Below are 15860 nucleotides of genomic sequence, written 5' to 3'. Positions count from 1 at the left end.
TTCCATTTCTGTTTGTTCTTTCCTTATTCCTTCAGCTTTGATATCATTCTCCATCAAACTTTTTATTTGTTGCATTTGAAACCAATCATATTTATAGTTTAGTTCTTCTGCAGTTTTCAATTCTATTTTCCCGCTTTGTATTTTTAGTAACTGGTTGTATGATAGTTGTTTTTCCTTGACTGTTTTGGCCGTTAACTTTATCACTTCAGCCGGCACTATCAATTTCATGATTTTCAGGGATGTGTTTCAAATTGGGCAGTGGGCATACAGAGAGTAGAAACAGGGATTCTGGCCTAGATGGTCGCTAAACATCTTTGGCCGTGCCACATTTGACATTTCGCAAAATCTGTCCAAATATCTGTCTAGCTGCAAGTCAACAGATGGGTTCATGTTGGATGGCAGTGTGGAGTAACACTGCGTATCATTTGGTGGCATAAGAGGGAGGGAATGGTCTGGCCAAAACCGAGAAGAAAATTGAAAGATGGGAAAACATTGCGGCAGGAATGTTTTCTGTTACACACACCCTCCTCAGGGGGCATTTCCCTGAGGCCAAAAATGTTACTTTTTCAGAGCCAACCTGAGACGCCAAAAGGCTTGATGGGACAAAACAATCTGACACAAGTATTTCTAACTAACTAACTGTATAAATCGATGGTGCGGTCTCATTTGGAATACTGTGTGCAATTCTGGTCACCGCACCTCAAAAAGGATACTATAGCATTGGAAAAAGTGCAGAAAAGGGCAACTAGAATGATTAAAGATTTGGAACACTTTCCCTATGAGGAAAGGTTAAAACGCTTGGTGCTCTTTAGCTTGGAGAAACGTCGACTGCGGGGTGACATGATAGAAGTTTACAAGATTATGCATGGGATGGAGAAAGTAGAGAAAGAAGTACTTTTCTTCCTTTCTCACAATACAAGAACTCGTGGGTTTGAATGGGGTGTAAGGCAAGGATTCAGTTGTTTGAATGGGGTATGGGGTGAGCATTCAGCCGTTTGAACAGAGGTGACATACTCCTAGGGGCTAGTGAGGCCTACAGCCTCTAGGAGAGCCTGTGTTAGAGTAGCTATAGGGCTTACATTTCCCTCAGTTCCTTCTGTCCCTTTGATTGGGTGGGCAGCAGTTTTGGAGGGAAAACATGCCCAGTGGAGACCAGGCAGTTGGGACCTGGAAAGAAGGAGATACAAGGCAAAGCTAGAGAGGGATGATTGTTCTGTCTGGAAAAGGCTGAGCTGGGAAGAGGCTGCAGCTAGGAGGGTTCCTTCATCCAAAGAGTGGTGAGTCAGTTGGAATTAGAGGAAGGGAACATATCGTTAGTCAAGTCAGGACTTTTTATTTTGCTTTGTACCACCTTTCCTGTTTCCATGTTCACTATTGCACTAAAAGTTACAACCCACTTGTTTGTTCTTGAGCACTTGCAATAAGCTTACTATTGTTATACTGCCAGAGTCTGCACACCTCTGCCAGAGTCTGCACAATTCTCAATGGAGAATTGATCCACAGGTATCTGGGGCTCTGGGGGGCTGTTGTTTGAGGTAGAGGCACCCAAATTGCAGCATGGCATCCAGTGCCTCTCCCCAGAACACCCTCCAAGTTTCAAAAGGATTGAACCAAGGGGTCCAATTCTATGAACCCCCAAAGAAGGTGCCCCCGTCCTTCATTATTTCCAGTGGAGGGAAGGCATTTTAAAGGTGTGCGGTCGCTTGAAATGTGATGGCCAGAACTCCTTTTCGAGTTCAATGATGCTTGTCACAACCTTGCTCCTTGGTCCACCCCCAATGTCTCCTGGCTCCACCCCCAATGTATCCTGGCTCCACCCCAATGTCTCCTGGCTCCACCCCCAATGTCTCCTGGCTCCACCCCAATGTCTCTTGGCCCCACCCCCAATGTCTCCTGGCTCCACCCCAATGTCTCCTGGCTCCACCCCAATGTCTCCTGGCTCTGCCCCCAATGTCTCCTGGCTCCACCCCCAATGTCTCCTGGCTCCACCCCCAATGTCTCCTGGCTCCACCCCAATGACTCCTGGCTCCACCCCAATGTCTCCTGGCTCCACCCCAATGTCTCCTGGCTCCACCCCAATGTCTCCTGGCTCCACCCCCAATGTCTCCTGGCTCCGCCCCCAATGTCTCCTGGCTCCACCCCCAATGTCTCCTGGCTCCACCCCAATGTCTCCTGGCTCCACCCCCAATGTCTCCTGGCTCCGCCCCCAATGTCTCCTGGCTCCACCCCCAATGTCTCCTGGCTCCACCCCAATGTCTCCTGGCTCCACCCCCAATGTCTCCTGGCTCCGCCCCCAATGTCTCCTGGCTCCACCCCCAATGTCTCCTGGCTCCACCCCAATGACTCCTGGCTCCACCCCCAATGTCTCCTGGCTCCACCCCAATGTCTCCTGGCTCCACCCCAATGTCTCCTGGCTCCACCCCCAATGTCTCCTGGCTCCACCCCAATGTCTCCTGGCTCCACCTCAATGTCTCCTGGCTCCACCCCCAATGTCTCCTGGCTCCACCCCAATGTCTCCTGGCTCCACCTCAATGTCTCCTGACTCCACCCCAATGTCTCCTGGCTCCACCCCAATGTCTCCTGGCTCCACCTCAATGTCTCCTGGCTCCACCCCCAATGTCTCCTGGCTCCACCCCCAATGTCTCCTGGCTCCACCCCCAATGTCTTGTCTCCTGGCTCCACCCCCAATGTCTCCTGGCTCCACCCTCAAAGACCCCAGATATTTCTTGAATTGGACCTGGCAACTTTAGGAGGGGGGGTCTAAGCTCTTGGCCTGTGTATTTAAGCTTTCTCTCATTCTCCGTGGGTGACAGAGCCCACACCGCCCCAGAAGCAGGTGAAGAGGGTTGGCAGTGGGTCACATTCTCCATAGCAAGACATCCTGACAAGGGTACAAAGCACTGTCAAGTGTTGGCATTGTTGGTAGGGCAGTGCCAAGATGGAGAGAGGGGAGGAGAGGAGAGGAGAGGAAAGGAAACAGAGAGGATTCGGATCTCACAAGGTGCAGTGGGTGGGGGAGATTGAGTCTGTGTGAGATTTGTTTCATTGCTAGAAAGCGAAGGAGGAGACATGGTTGGGAAGAACATGCCCAAGAATCATAGAGGTGAGGGACCTCCAGGGCCATCTAGTCCTACCCTCTGTGCAATGCAGGAACTTCACAAATACCCCCCTCCACATCCCCAGTCAACCCTGCTCCATGCTCAGAAGATGTCAAAAAAAAAGGATCCCCTTCCCAAACTAGCCTGGAGAAAAATTGCTGACTGACCCCAAAGGAGAACAAGCTTTGCTTCGAGCCAGCCCAGGAAGGGAGACGGAAGGGTTGGAGGTTTCCTTCCCTCCTAACCTAAGGCTCTTTAAGAAAGATGTGCGGGCAGGGTTGTCTGAGTCCTGCTTCCAGTTTGGTGTCGTGGTTAAGTGCGCGGACTCTTATCTGGGAGAACCGGGTTTGATTCCCCCGTCCTCCACTTGCAGCTGCTGGAATGGCCTTGGGTCAGCCATAGTTCTCTTATCTGGGAGAACCGGGTTTGATTCCCCACTCCTTCACTTGCAGCTGCAGGAATGGCCTTGGGTCAGCCAGAGCTCTCTTATCTGGGAGAACCGGGTTTGATTCCCCACTCCTCCACTTGCACCTGCTGGAATGGCCTTGGGTCAGCCAGAGCTCTCTTATCTGGGAGAACTAGGTTTGATTCCCCACTCCTCCACTTGCAGCTGCTGTGATGGCCTTGGGTCAGCCAGAGCTCTCTTATCTGGGAGAACCAGGTTTGATTCCCCACTCCTCCACTTGCACCTGCTGGAATGGCCTTGGGTCAGCCAGAGCTCTCTTATCTGGGAGAACCGGGTTTGATTCCCCACTCCTCTGCTTGCTCCTGCTGGAATGGCCTTGGGTCAGCCATAGCTCTGGCAGAGGTTGTCCTTGAAAGGGCAGCTGCTGTGAGAGCCCTCTCCAGCCCCACCCACCTCACAGGGTGTCTGTTGTGGGGGAGGAAGGTAAAAGAGATTGTGAGCCACTCTGAGACTCTTCGGAGTGGAGGGAGGGATATAAATCCTATATCATCCTCTTCTTCTTCTTCATTATTGCCTATGGAGACTTATTCCCATAGAAAATATGGAGACTTATTCCACACTTATCTGGGGGGGGCTGTTTGTTGAGGTAGAGGCACCAAATTTTCAGCATAGCATCCAGTGCCTCTCCCCAAAATGCCCCCCAAGTTTCAAAAAGATTGGATCAGGGGGTCCAATCCTATGAGCCCCAAAAGAAGGTGCCCCTATCCCTCATTATTTCCTATGGAAGGAAGGCATTTGAAAGGTGTGAGGTCCCTTTAAATGTGATGACCAGAACTCCCTTTGGAGTTCAATTATGCTTGTCACAGCCTTGCTCCTGGCTCCACCCCCAAAGTATCCTGGCTCCACCCCCAAAGTCCCCAGATATTTCTTGAATTGGACTTGGCAACCCTAGCTGAAGAAATTCAAGCTAGTTGCAGCCCCGGGGCAGAAATCCGACTGAAGCCCCGCAGAGAAGAGGAGTGTGAGAGCGGCATAAGGTGAGTGGGGAATCGATCCCAATTTTGGGGGGAAGGAGGAGAGAAGAATAAAAAGGAACATTCCTCAGGAGGTCACCAGCTGTGTGCAGAGCGAAGGGATAATCTGGGATGTAGATATTCCAAGAGGCGATTGATTTAGGAGATTAGCCGTGCATGTTTCCTGATCACCTGAAGTTTCTTTTTAAAGTTTATTTCATCTAAAAACCAATAGCAGGCTTAGAACTGCTGTTTTTTGTTTTTTTTTAACTTCCACGATTTGCATTCCCTTTGACACGGGGCTTAGTTCCACTGCTGGGAATGGCAAATCTTTCCAGTGGCAAACCGCAGCTCGGGGCGAAGGGGGGGGAATGTCAACAGAGAGGGTGTAATGCATTCTGGATAACATCAGCCGTTCAGGTAATCCCTTCTGATCCCCCCAGTTCACAGGCAAAGCTGAAACGTTTGATTACACTCTTGCTGTAGCTTCTGTTATAAATTACATTCTGCCCCACTCGGCCTCTCATGGGTCCAGGCTGTGTCCTTGGCCAAGGCAAGTGAAGGCCTTGACCAGGGCGTTTTTCGTAGCAGGAACTCCTTTGCATACTAAGCCACACCTCCCTGATGTAGCCGATCCTCTAAGAGTTTACAGGGCTCTCGGTACAGGGCCTACTGTACAATAATACAGTTGTACAATACAATTTATTACAGTCAGTTGGCCAGCACAATATACAAAATCTCACAGTCCCAGACCAAAATTTCTGACTACATAGAAGCATTCTCATATTCAAATTCCACCAATTTTAAATCTTAAAAATGGCATTATTAACCATCTCTGTTAAAAACTTCTTATTTATGGCTAAAAAGCAATTTTTTGCAGGGCTCTTAGTACAGGGTAGGCTTCCCAAATCCCCCGCCTGGGCGGGGGACCCCCGATTTGGAGCCTCCTCCCCCTGCTCGCCAAAAATCCGGAAAGCGGGGGGGGGGATAGCGGCCCTTCCCACCCAGCCCCGATTGCAGCAGCCTTCCTTCCATTTTCCCAGGCTGCTTCCCGCCCCCAGTCAGCTGGCTGGCAGTGGGGGGGGGTGGAATCCCCCGCCCCGCCAGCAAAGGACCATGTGTCTTTGCACCTCCAGAGGCTTGACTTTCGCTTCAATTTGGGATGGTGTGTCTGTGTTGCTGTGAAGAAGCTGGCAGCAACTGGTGAGTAGAGAGGCCAATCCCCTGCTTCAGACTCGCCAGAAACGGGGTGGAGAGGGAAACGTCTTCATTATTCCCTATGTGGAGATCGATTCTCATAGGGTATAATGGGGAATTGTTCTGGAGGTTTCGGGGGCTCTGGGGGAGCTGTTTTCTGAGGTAGAGGCACCAAATTTTCAATATAGTATCTAGTGCCTCTCCCCAAAGTACCCCCCCCCGTTTTAAAACGATTGGACCAGGGGGTCCAATTCTATGAGCCCCAAAAGAAGGTGCCCCTATCCTTCATTATTTCCTATGGAAGGAAGACATTTAAAAAGGTGTGCTGTCCCTTTAAATGTGATGGCCAGAACTCTCTTGGAGTTCAATTATGCTTGTCACACCCTTGTTCCTGGCTCCACCCCCAATGTCTTCTGGCTCCACCCCCAAAGTCTCCTGGCTCCACCCCCAAAGTCCCCAGATAATTCTTGAATTGGACTTGGCAACCCTAGTACAGGGCCTACTGTACAGTAATACAGCTGTACAATACGATTTATTACGGTCAATTGACCAGCATAATATACAAAATCTCACAGTCACAGACCACAACTTCTGATGACATAGAAGCATTCTCATATTCCAATTCCACCAATTTTAAACCTTAAAAACGGCATTATTGACCATGTTTACTTTATTAAAAACTTCCGGTTTTTTGTGGCTAAAAAAGCAATATTTTGCTACTGCTTGTGTTACAGACTTCTTAGTATCTTCCAACAGGCATTTCAAGAGCACTACATCTGCAAATTTCAGATAATTATCCAGAGGTTTAAATTTAGAGAGCAGGGGAAATATTAACTGATGTCTCTCTCGCTCTGGAATACAGCTCACAATGTAAAAGAATAAAGCAGTAGACAAATGCACCTTTAAGGCCAACTAAGTTTTATTCAGAATGTAAGCTTTCGTGTGCTTTCGTACCGCTTTGTTCTGTTGCTTCAGACCAACATGGCTTCCTACTGGGATCCATGTAAAAGAAAGTCAGTAACAGTTTCCACTTTCTTTTCTGAGCATATGCAGCATATTTGGTGGATAGGCCAGCGAAGAAACCTTCCTTGCAGTAAATGAGAAGGGAGGGCATCAAAACGTGCTCTGGGAAAGGCAGGGCCTACTGGAAGCTCCAGGAGGATTGGCGGCATCAGGGGGGCGTGGCCTAATAGGCAAAGGAGTTCCTGCTACCAAAACAAAAAAGGCCGTGGCCTTAACAAAGGTAACTGATGACGTTGGCAAAGGCAACTGATGGCACCTACCCAAAGGGGGGCTGGAGAAACATACTGCTGACGAGGTCCGCTACCGATTGAGCCAAGTGCCGGTTCTTCCACGGACAGCCCAAGGCTTGCTTGATAATTGCATTAAGTGCTAAAGGGCCGTCAGCCGACAAGACCTGGCAGTGCGTCGGCCGCTTGCGGAGGACGAGCCTGGCTTTGGAAAGCGTCCTGGCTGGAGCAGTCAATGATGTTTGCTTGTTCAGATCATCGTTAGCAGCTCTTTGGATGGGACCAGATTGGGGCATTAAAAGGGTCTGGTAGCAAGCAGAACTCGATAACCTCTGGCCAGGGGCACAGTTCTCCATTTCCTCCTACCCAGGGGTGGGATTCTAGCAGGAGCTCCTTTGCATCTTAGGCCACACACCCCTGATGTAGCCAATCCTCCTGCAGCTTACAAGGCTCTTTTTTGTAAGCGCTGGGAGGATTGGCTACATCGGGGGGGTGTGGCCTAAGATGCAAAGGAGCTCCTGCTAGAATTCCCCCCCTGTTCCTACCACACCACTAGTGTCCGAGTTATTTATTTTATTTTTTTATTTTATTAAATTTCTATTCCACCCGTTCCTCATAGGGCTCAGGGCGGAGTACAACATATAATAAAACAATACAATACAATAAAAACATTTATAAACAGACAACTCAACAGCACTCAGAGTTAAAGCAGCCCTGTCATTGCTATGGACTTGGCCCTGCTGATGGACCTCTTACGCCTGGGGCAGTGATGCTCTGTCTTCTTGGTGCTTGGGGGACCACAGTGGGAGAGCTTCTGAAGTTCTGACCCCACTGGTGGACCTCCTGATGGCACCTGGGTTTTGGCCACTGTGTGACACAGAGTGTTGGACTGGATAGCTGTTGGCTTGATCTAGCATGGTTTCTCTTACATCTTTATGTCTGGGGCAGTGATGCTCTGTCTTCTTGGTACCTGGGAGACCATAGTGGGAGGGCTTCTGAAGTTCTGACCCCATCGGTGGACCTCCTGATGGCACCTGGGTTTTGGCCACTGTGTGACACAGAGTGTTGGACTGGATGGCTGTTGGCTTGATCCAGCATGGTTTCTCTTACATCCTTATGTCTAGGGCAGTGATGCTCTGTCTTCTTGGTGCCTGGGGGACCACAGTGGGAGAGCTTCTAAAGTTCTGACCCCATTGGTGGACCTCCTGATGGCACCTGGGTTTTGGCCACTGTGTGACACAGAGTGTTAGAATGAATGGGCCATTGGCTTGATGCAACATGGCTTTTCTTACGTTCTTATGCTCCTTCACATGTGGCGTCTGCTTGGGATTGGGGCCAGGATGCTTGTGGAGAAAGAGATTCAGCCTTCTCCCCACATGTCCCCTCCTTCATTTTCCCAATTTATTTGGTGTGCTGAAGAAACCCAAATCTATCCCAGAGGACAAATGGGTTTCACCAATTAGTGTCCCCTCCAGACTGCTTCAGTTTGGAAAAGTAGTGCAAGGAAGACAAACACAAGCTCTCTCTCTGCTTGCACCATGGTCCTGATTCTGAGTGCTGCACATGCAAGAATAGAGAAGATCCTCCCACCCATGTCTGATGCAAAGTGGAGATCCCATCACTGAGCCTGTGGCCTCAGAAGTTAGGCGCGGAACCAATGGGTTGAAATTAAATCAAAAGAGTTTCCAGTTCAACATTAGGAAGAACTTCCTGACAGTTAGAACTATTCCTCAGCGGAATAGGCTTCCTTGGGAGATGGTGGGCTCTCCTTCCTTGGAAGTTTTTAAACAGAGGCTAGATGGCCATCTGACAGCAATGAGGGTCCTGTGAATTTAGGGGGAGGTGTTTGTGAGTTTAGAGCAGTTCCTCAGTGGATCAGGCTTCCTCAGGAGGTGGTGGGCTTTCCTTCCTTGGAGGTTTTTAAACAGAGGCTAGATGGCCATCTGACAGCAATGAGGATCCTGTGAATTTAGGGGGAGGTATTTGTGAGTTTCCTGCATTGTGCAGGGGGTTGGACTAGATGACCCTGGAGGTCCCTTCCAACTCTATGATTCTATTATTCCACCACCACCACCACCCAATAAGGGGGGAATTTGCATCACATGCTGTATGTGGAGCTGTGCCATAGGTCCCTACAAGACAGAAGAGTATCTTGTATCTGCTATCAGTGGTCAGATTCAAGTTTAGAAAAGTGACAAAGAGAAAAGAGGGGGGTATGATAGAGATTTATGCAGTTACACAATGGGTAGAGTGAGTGTACAGAGGTAACTTTCTTGCCCTCTCCCCAAATACTAAAACTCTGCAGCCAATGAAAGTGAGGGACCAGCAATTCAGGATGAACACAAGGAAACGATCAGTGAGTGATTAAAATGTGGAATTTGCTGCCAGAGGATGTAGTTCTGGCCACAGACATAGAACACTTTAGAAGAGTTCTAGACAGATTTATAGAGTACAGGTCTACCAATGGCTGCTAACCGTGCTGGTTAAAGAGAACCTCCACATTCCGAGGCAGCAAACCTCTGAATCCCAGAGCCAGAAAGCAACATCAGGGGAAGGCCTTGGCCTCTGTGCCCTGTTGTTGGCTGTCCAGAGGATGTGGTTGACCTCTTTTGAGGGGATGCTGGACTAGATGGACCCTCATTGGTCTGACTCAGCAGGGCTCTTCTGATGTTCTCAGGGTGAGGCCTCAGCCTCTGTGCCCTGTTGTTGGCCCTCCAGAGGAGTTGGTTGACCACTGTGTAAGATGGGATGCTGGACTAGATGGACCCTCACTGGTCTGACCTAGCAGGACTCTTCTGATGTTCTCAGGGTGAGGCCTCAGCCTCTGTGCTCTGTTGTTGGCCCTCCAGAGGAGTTGGTTGACCACTGTGTGAGATGGGATGCTGGACTAGATGGACCCTCCCTGGTCTGACCCAGCAGGGCTCTTCTGATGTTCTTCTCAGGGTGAGGCCTCAGCCTCTGTGCCCTGTTGTTGGCCCTCCAGAGGAGCTGGTTGACCACTGTGTGAGATGGGATGCTGGACTAGATGGACCCTCCCTGGTCTGACCCAGCAGGGCTCTTCTGATGTTCTTCTCAGGGTGAGGCCTCAGCCTCTGTGCCCTGTTGTTGGCCCTCCAGAGGAGCTGGTTGACCACTGTGTGAGACAGGATGCTGGACTAGATGGACCCTCCCTGGTCTGACCCAGCAGGGCTCTTCTGATGTTCTTCTCAGGGTGAGGCCTCAGCCTCTCTGCCCTGGTGTTGGCCCTCCAGAAGAACTGGTCAGCCGCTGTGTGAGACAGGATGCGGGACCAGATGGACCCTTACAGATCTGATCCAGCAGGGCTCTTCTGATGTTCTCTATGCTTCTTTTCTCTTTGCTGAGTCCTGCGTGTGCTTTCAACAGTGGTGTTGCAGCTGGCCCTGTAGGTTCTTTGCCTGGCGGCCGCCTGACACCCCTCTCCTTCTCTTCTCTCCCCAGGTATGCGAATACTCGTCACCCTGCTGCTAGATACTCTGCCTATGTTAGGCAACGTTCTTCTCTTATGCTTCTTCGTCTTTTTCATCTTTGGGATCGTCGGTGTGCAGCTCTGGGCTGGACTGCTGAGGAATCGATGCTTCCTGGACACTCATTTTCAAATGTAAGTCCTCCCTTGTCCCCATCAGTCGGATGGTTTTGCCCTTCTCCACCCTCCTGTGCCCTGCAGCTCTTAGAGGGGCCACTGCCGGCAAGTCCACGCATCAGCACCCCCGCCAGCACCTTGAAATGGTACAGAGTTCTCCAGCACCTTCTGCTGCCTAGCTTTGAATTTGTTGTCTTTAGATGTTGCCAGTGTTCCCTCTAAGCTGTGGCGTCTTGAGAGCAACAATTTACTTTGTGAGCTACTGGCATTAAATCCGTGAGCTACCGCATAAATTACTTTGCTCCGGGGCCGTTTTTCCTGAGCTAAGACAAAAATGTGTGAGCTGGAGGCTAAAAAACTGAGCTAGCTCACGCTAACTCAGCTCAGAGGGTACAGTGGATGTAGCCCTTGAGTCTTCTTTCCTCTTCCTTTTACCCAATAAAGAAGAAGAGGAAGATATTGGATTTATATCCCGCTCTCCGCTCCGAAGAGTCTCAGAGCGGCTCACAATCTCCTTTACCTTCCTCCCCCACAACAGACACCCTGTGAGGTGGGTGGGGCTGGAGAGGGCTCTCACAGCAGCTGCCCTTTCAAGGACAACCTCTGCCAGAGCTCTGGCTGACCCAAGGCCATTGCAGCAGCTGCAAGTGGAGGAGTGGGGAATCAAACCCAGTTCTCCCAGATAAGAGAGCTCTGGCTGACCCAAGGCCATTCCAGCAGCTGCAAGTGGAGGAGTGGGGAATCAAACACAGTTCTCCCAGATAAGAGAGCTCTGGCTGACACAAGGCCATTCCAGAAGCTGCAAGTGGAGGAGTGGGGAATCAAACCCGGTTCTCCCAGATAAGAGAGCTCTGGCTGACCCAAGGCCATTCCAGCAGCTGCAAGTGGAGGAGTGGAGAATCAAACCCAGTTCTCCCAGATAAGAGAGCTCTGGCTGACCCAAGGCCATTCCAGCAGCTGCAAGTGGAGGAGTGGGGAATCAAACCCAATTCTCCCATATAAGAGAGCTCTGGCTGAGTGTCAGAACTCAAGAACGTCAAACGGATCCCATACTTAGTTACAAAGCTAGGATTTTATTGAAGAGAACTAGGTGCTGGAAAAGGCAAGATAACAGTAATGGCGAGAGCCAGCATCAGCTTGATTTTATACACGTAAAGCAAACATCTCACAAAGCCACAATTCACATCTCAGGGCGCAGCTGTCTTCTCACCATCACTATCAGTAGAGAGGATGCCTCCCTACTTCGAAGGCCATGCTGTTCGGCTTCAAAGGGTCCCAGTGTGAGAATGTGCAGAGACAAGACATAATTCATTCTACAGCCCCAAATATTTTGGATACCAGTGGGGCAAGGTTAATTACTATTCAGGCACTCTGGGTTAAGCAGAGGTTACAACATGGAGTCAGTTTGGTTCAGTTACAATACAGCTTTAAGGCACAGTAAAACTACCATACAGCATTGGTCACCTTATAGGGGACCAGCAGCAAAGATACAAGTTCTGACATACTGCCCCCCCTAAGCGCCCCCTCCCGCGGGACCGACTTTGGGCTTGTGCGGGTACAGTAGGTGAAACTTTTTCAGCAGTTGCGGAGCCACTACGTTCTGAGATTCGACCCACTCGTCACAGCTCGGGGGGAAGTGTTTCCACCTGATCAAATAATACAGTTTCCCCCGTTTGACTCTGGAGTCCAGGATCTCCTGGACTTCATGGTGACTCTGACCCCTCACTGTCGTCGGAGGGGGCGGTGGGGCCCTGGGATGGAAGGACGTAGCACCAGGGTCTTTCCGAAGCAAGCTGCAATGAAAAACAGGATGGATCTTACTTAGAGACTTGGGTAGTTCGAGCTCTACCGTTACTTTATTTATTACCCTTTTGATTTTGAAAGGTCCGAGGAACTTCAGGGCCAGTTTGCGACAGGACTGAGGAAGGGGGAGGTTTTTTGTTGACAGGAAAACTGTATCCCCCACCTTTAGGTCCCACTCCGGAGAGTGTTTTTTGTCAAATTGTTTTTTGTATGCTTTTTTCGCTTCTTCCAGGTTTTCCTGAATCCCCTTCCAGCCTTCACGAAGTCCCTCCCACCACTGTTGGCACGATGTGGGTTGGGATGGGCTAGCTGGGAGGGCGAGCGTGGGGAACGGCTTGCCCTCGTAACCATTGATGATTTGAAAAGGGGAGGTTTTGGTTGAGCTGTGGAGGCTATTGTTGTAGCCGTATTCTGCAAAGGGGAGGAGGTCTACCCAGTTGGACTGTTGGAAATTAATGAAGCAGCGGAGGTATTGCTCAAGAAGGCCATTAACCCTCTCCGTCTGTCCGTCCGACTGGGGGTGGTAGGCAGAACTCAATCCCTGCTCAATACCAGCCAGTTTGCAGAACTCCCGCCAGAAGTTGGCAACGAACTGTGTTCCGCGGTCACTAATGACCTTGTCTGGGAATGAGTGTAGGCGTACAATGTGAGTGAAAAAGAGCTGGGCAAGTTTTTTAGCGGTAGGTAATTGTTTGCAAGGAATGAAGTGAGCCTGCTTTGAAAAGGTATCGACTACGGCCAAGATGACTGTTTTGCCCTGCGAAGGCGGGAGCTCCACAATAAAGTCCATGGAGACTACCGACCAAGGTCGGGTGGCTGTAGGGAGGGGGACTAGGTGGCCCGGAGGTTTGCCCCCCCTCCGTTTTGCCATGAGGCACGTGGGACATGAGAGTACAAACTCTGAAACATCTTTTTTCATTTTTGGCCACCAAAATTGGCGGGTGAGCAAGTTGAGCGTTTTAACATAGCCAAAGTGGCCGGCCAAGCGACTTGAGTGGCAGCGGTCCAAAACTTCTTTCCTGAGCGGATCGGGCACATAGATTTTTTCGTTATGTAACCAGAGCCCGTTCTCGGCTTTGACCAAGTTGGGGGGGCGGTCAGCCTCTTGTTTGTACTCCGAGAGGAATCGAGAAAGTAATTCTAAGTCCGGAGGGTCGGTCTGTTTGCCGGAGCGGGTGGTGACCCCCCCCGCGATGGCTGAGGGGGAAATTAGCGAGTCCACCACCTCCTCCCTAAGACTGTCATGTTGGGGCAGGCGGGAAAGGGCGTCCGCCAAAAAGTTCTTTGAGCCTGGGATGTGTTTCAGCACAAAGTCAAACTTTGCAAAGAAGCCTGCCCACCGGATCTGTTTTGCAGTCATTTTGCGACGCCCAGTGAGGGCTTCCAGGTTTTTGTGATCGGTCCAAATTTCGAAGGGGACTCTTGCTCCTTCAAGCCAGGAGCGCCAGGTCTTTAAGGCAAACATAACTGCAAACGCTTCTTTGTCCCAGACTGACCAGTTTCTTTGTTCATTGGAAAATTTCCTGGAAATATAGGCACATGGTCGGAGCGCCCCATCCTCCCCCCTCTGCATTAATATGGCTCCCACAGCGGCGTCGGAGGCGTCGCATTGGACCACGAAGGGCTTTAGTTCGTCAGGGTGCGCTAGCACGGGTTCGGAGGTGAAGAGGCGTTTTAGCTCAGCGAAAGCTTTTTGACAGTCCGGCGTCCACGTTAGGCGTGCGCCGGGTTTTTTAGCCTCGTCACCTTTCCCTTTGGTCTTGAGGAGTTCTGTAAGGGGGAGCATGACCGTGGCGAACCCCTTTATGAAGTCGCGGTAAAAGTTAGCGAACCCGATAAAACTTTGTAACTGCTTGCGGGTTCGAGGGGGTTCCCAGTCTAACACCGCTTGGACCTTTGCGGGGTCCATGGACAATCCCTCCCCCGACACCCGGAAGCCCAAATAATCAAGTTCGGTCTTGTGGAATTCACATTTCGACAGTTTGGCATACAGTTTGTGTTTACAAAGGGTGCTTAACACTTTTCTGACCAAAGGCACATGAGATTTTAGATCTTGTGAATAGATAATGATGTCATCAAGGTACACCACCACCCCCTTGAACAGGAAGTCCCGCAGCACTTCATTGATAAAGTTCATAAAAACGCCCGGGGCTCCCTGTAGCCCAAACGGCATGACAAGGTACTCAAATTGTCCCAGTGGGGTGTTGAAGGCTGTTTTCCATTCGTCCCCCTCTTTGATGCGGACGCGGAAGTACGCGTCCCGGAGGTCGAGTTTGGTAAATATTTTCCCCTTTGCTACAGTGTTTAACAAGTCCTTTATCAACGGGATCGGGTAGGCGTTGGACATGGAAATCCCGTTTATCGCACGAAAATCTGTGCAAAGTCTAAGCGACCCGTCCTTTTTCTTTCGGAATAGGACGGGGGCGGCATGGGGGGCTGTGGCCGGTCGAATGAAACCACGCTTTAGATTTTTGTCCAAAAACTTTCGGAGTTCCGCCTTCTCCGCCCAACCCATGGAGTACAGTTTCGCTTTGGGAAGCTGCTGCCCGGGGATTAGCTCAATGGCGCAGTCTGTAGGGCGGTGGGGCGGTAGTTCATCCGCTTCCTTCTCGCTAAATGCCAGTTTTAAGTCTCGGTACTCCTTGGGGATGGAGGCGACTTCCTCAAGTGTGAGGCACGCCCGCATGTTTTGGGGGGGGGCGTGCGGCCCCCACTCGGGGCGCCAGTGGTGATGCTCGCCCCTCCAATCTGGGAACCGGACGATCTGTTCCTCCCACCTTATGTCGGGTTGGTGGCGGGCGAGCCAGGCTGAGCCAACTACCACGTCGAAAGAGCAGGAGGGGGCAATTACGAAAGTTTCAATTCCCCAATGCTCCTCGGTCCCTACCGGGACCGCCTGAGTTTCTAAAACACATGGTTCCCCCCTCATGGGCCCCCCGTCCATTTGCTGAAACTGCATCGGTTGTGGCAGGGGCGAAGTGGCTAATCCCAGCGCCTCAACTAGGCGGGGGGTGATCAAGTCCCTGTTACACCCTGAGTCGATTAGGGCTCGGGCGTGCATGAATCTCTTTAGGTTCGGGTTTAGGAGGGTAACGGCCATAAAAAGTAAACCCCCAGTTGCTCTCACCGTGAGGAGTGCCGGCTGTTGCTGGACCTGCTTTGCGGCACCCATTAAAGCAGGTCGCTGTCGTTTCCCGCCGACTCGGTGTCGTCCGACTCCTCGGTCGACTCCTCGACTGCCGCCAGGCTGGTGGTAAAATCCTCGTCAGTCGCCAAGGAAGTGGCGACGGAGCCCCGACTGGGCTCCTTCGACCGGCTGCTCTTCTTCTTCTTCGGGCCCGGGGTGGTTGGCCGCGCCGTGGGTGGCGTGGATCCCGCTTTCCCAGGGCAGTTAGCAGCAAGATGATTTGGGTCCCCGCATTGGAAGCATTTGCGGGCGGGAGACGGGGTGGAGGTCGTCGGGGCCTTCTTCCCTTCAGATTTAGTCGGGGT

General features: G+C 51.0%; 1 protein-coding gene across 1 annotated transcript in view; it reads left to right on the top strand.

The window, feature by feature from the left end:
• The window catches only part of CACNA1H (calcium voltage-gated channel subunit alpha1 H), a 251909-nt gene that overhangs the window by 20322 nt on the left and 215727 nt on the right, over positions 1 to 15860 (top strand). The window contains 1 exon segment of the mRNA XM_060260465.1: positions 10424 to 10583. Within this exon segment, the coding sequence (XP_060116448.1) occupies positions 10424 to 10583 (160 nt within the window).

This window comes from Heteronotia binoei, chromosome 20, assembly GCF_032191835.1.
Source record: "Heteronotia binoei isolate CCM8104 ecotype False Entrance Well chromosome 20, APGP_CSIRO_Hbin_v1, whole genome shotgun sequence".
NCBI classification, from domain to species: Eukaryota; Metazoa; Chordata; class Lepidosauria; order Squamata; family Gekkonidae; genus Heteronotia; species Heteronotia binoei.
This window is presented reverse-complemented; position numbering and strand designations above follow the sequence as displayed.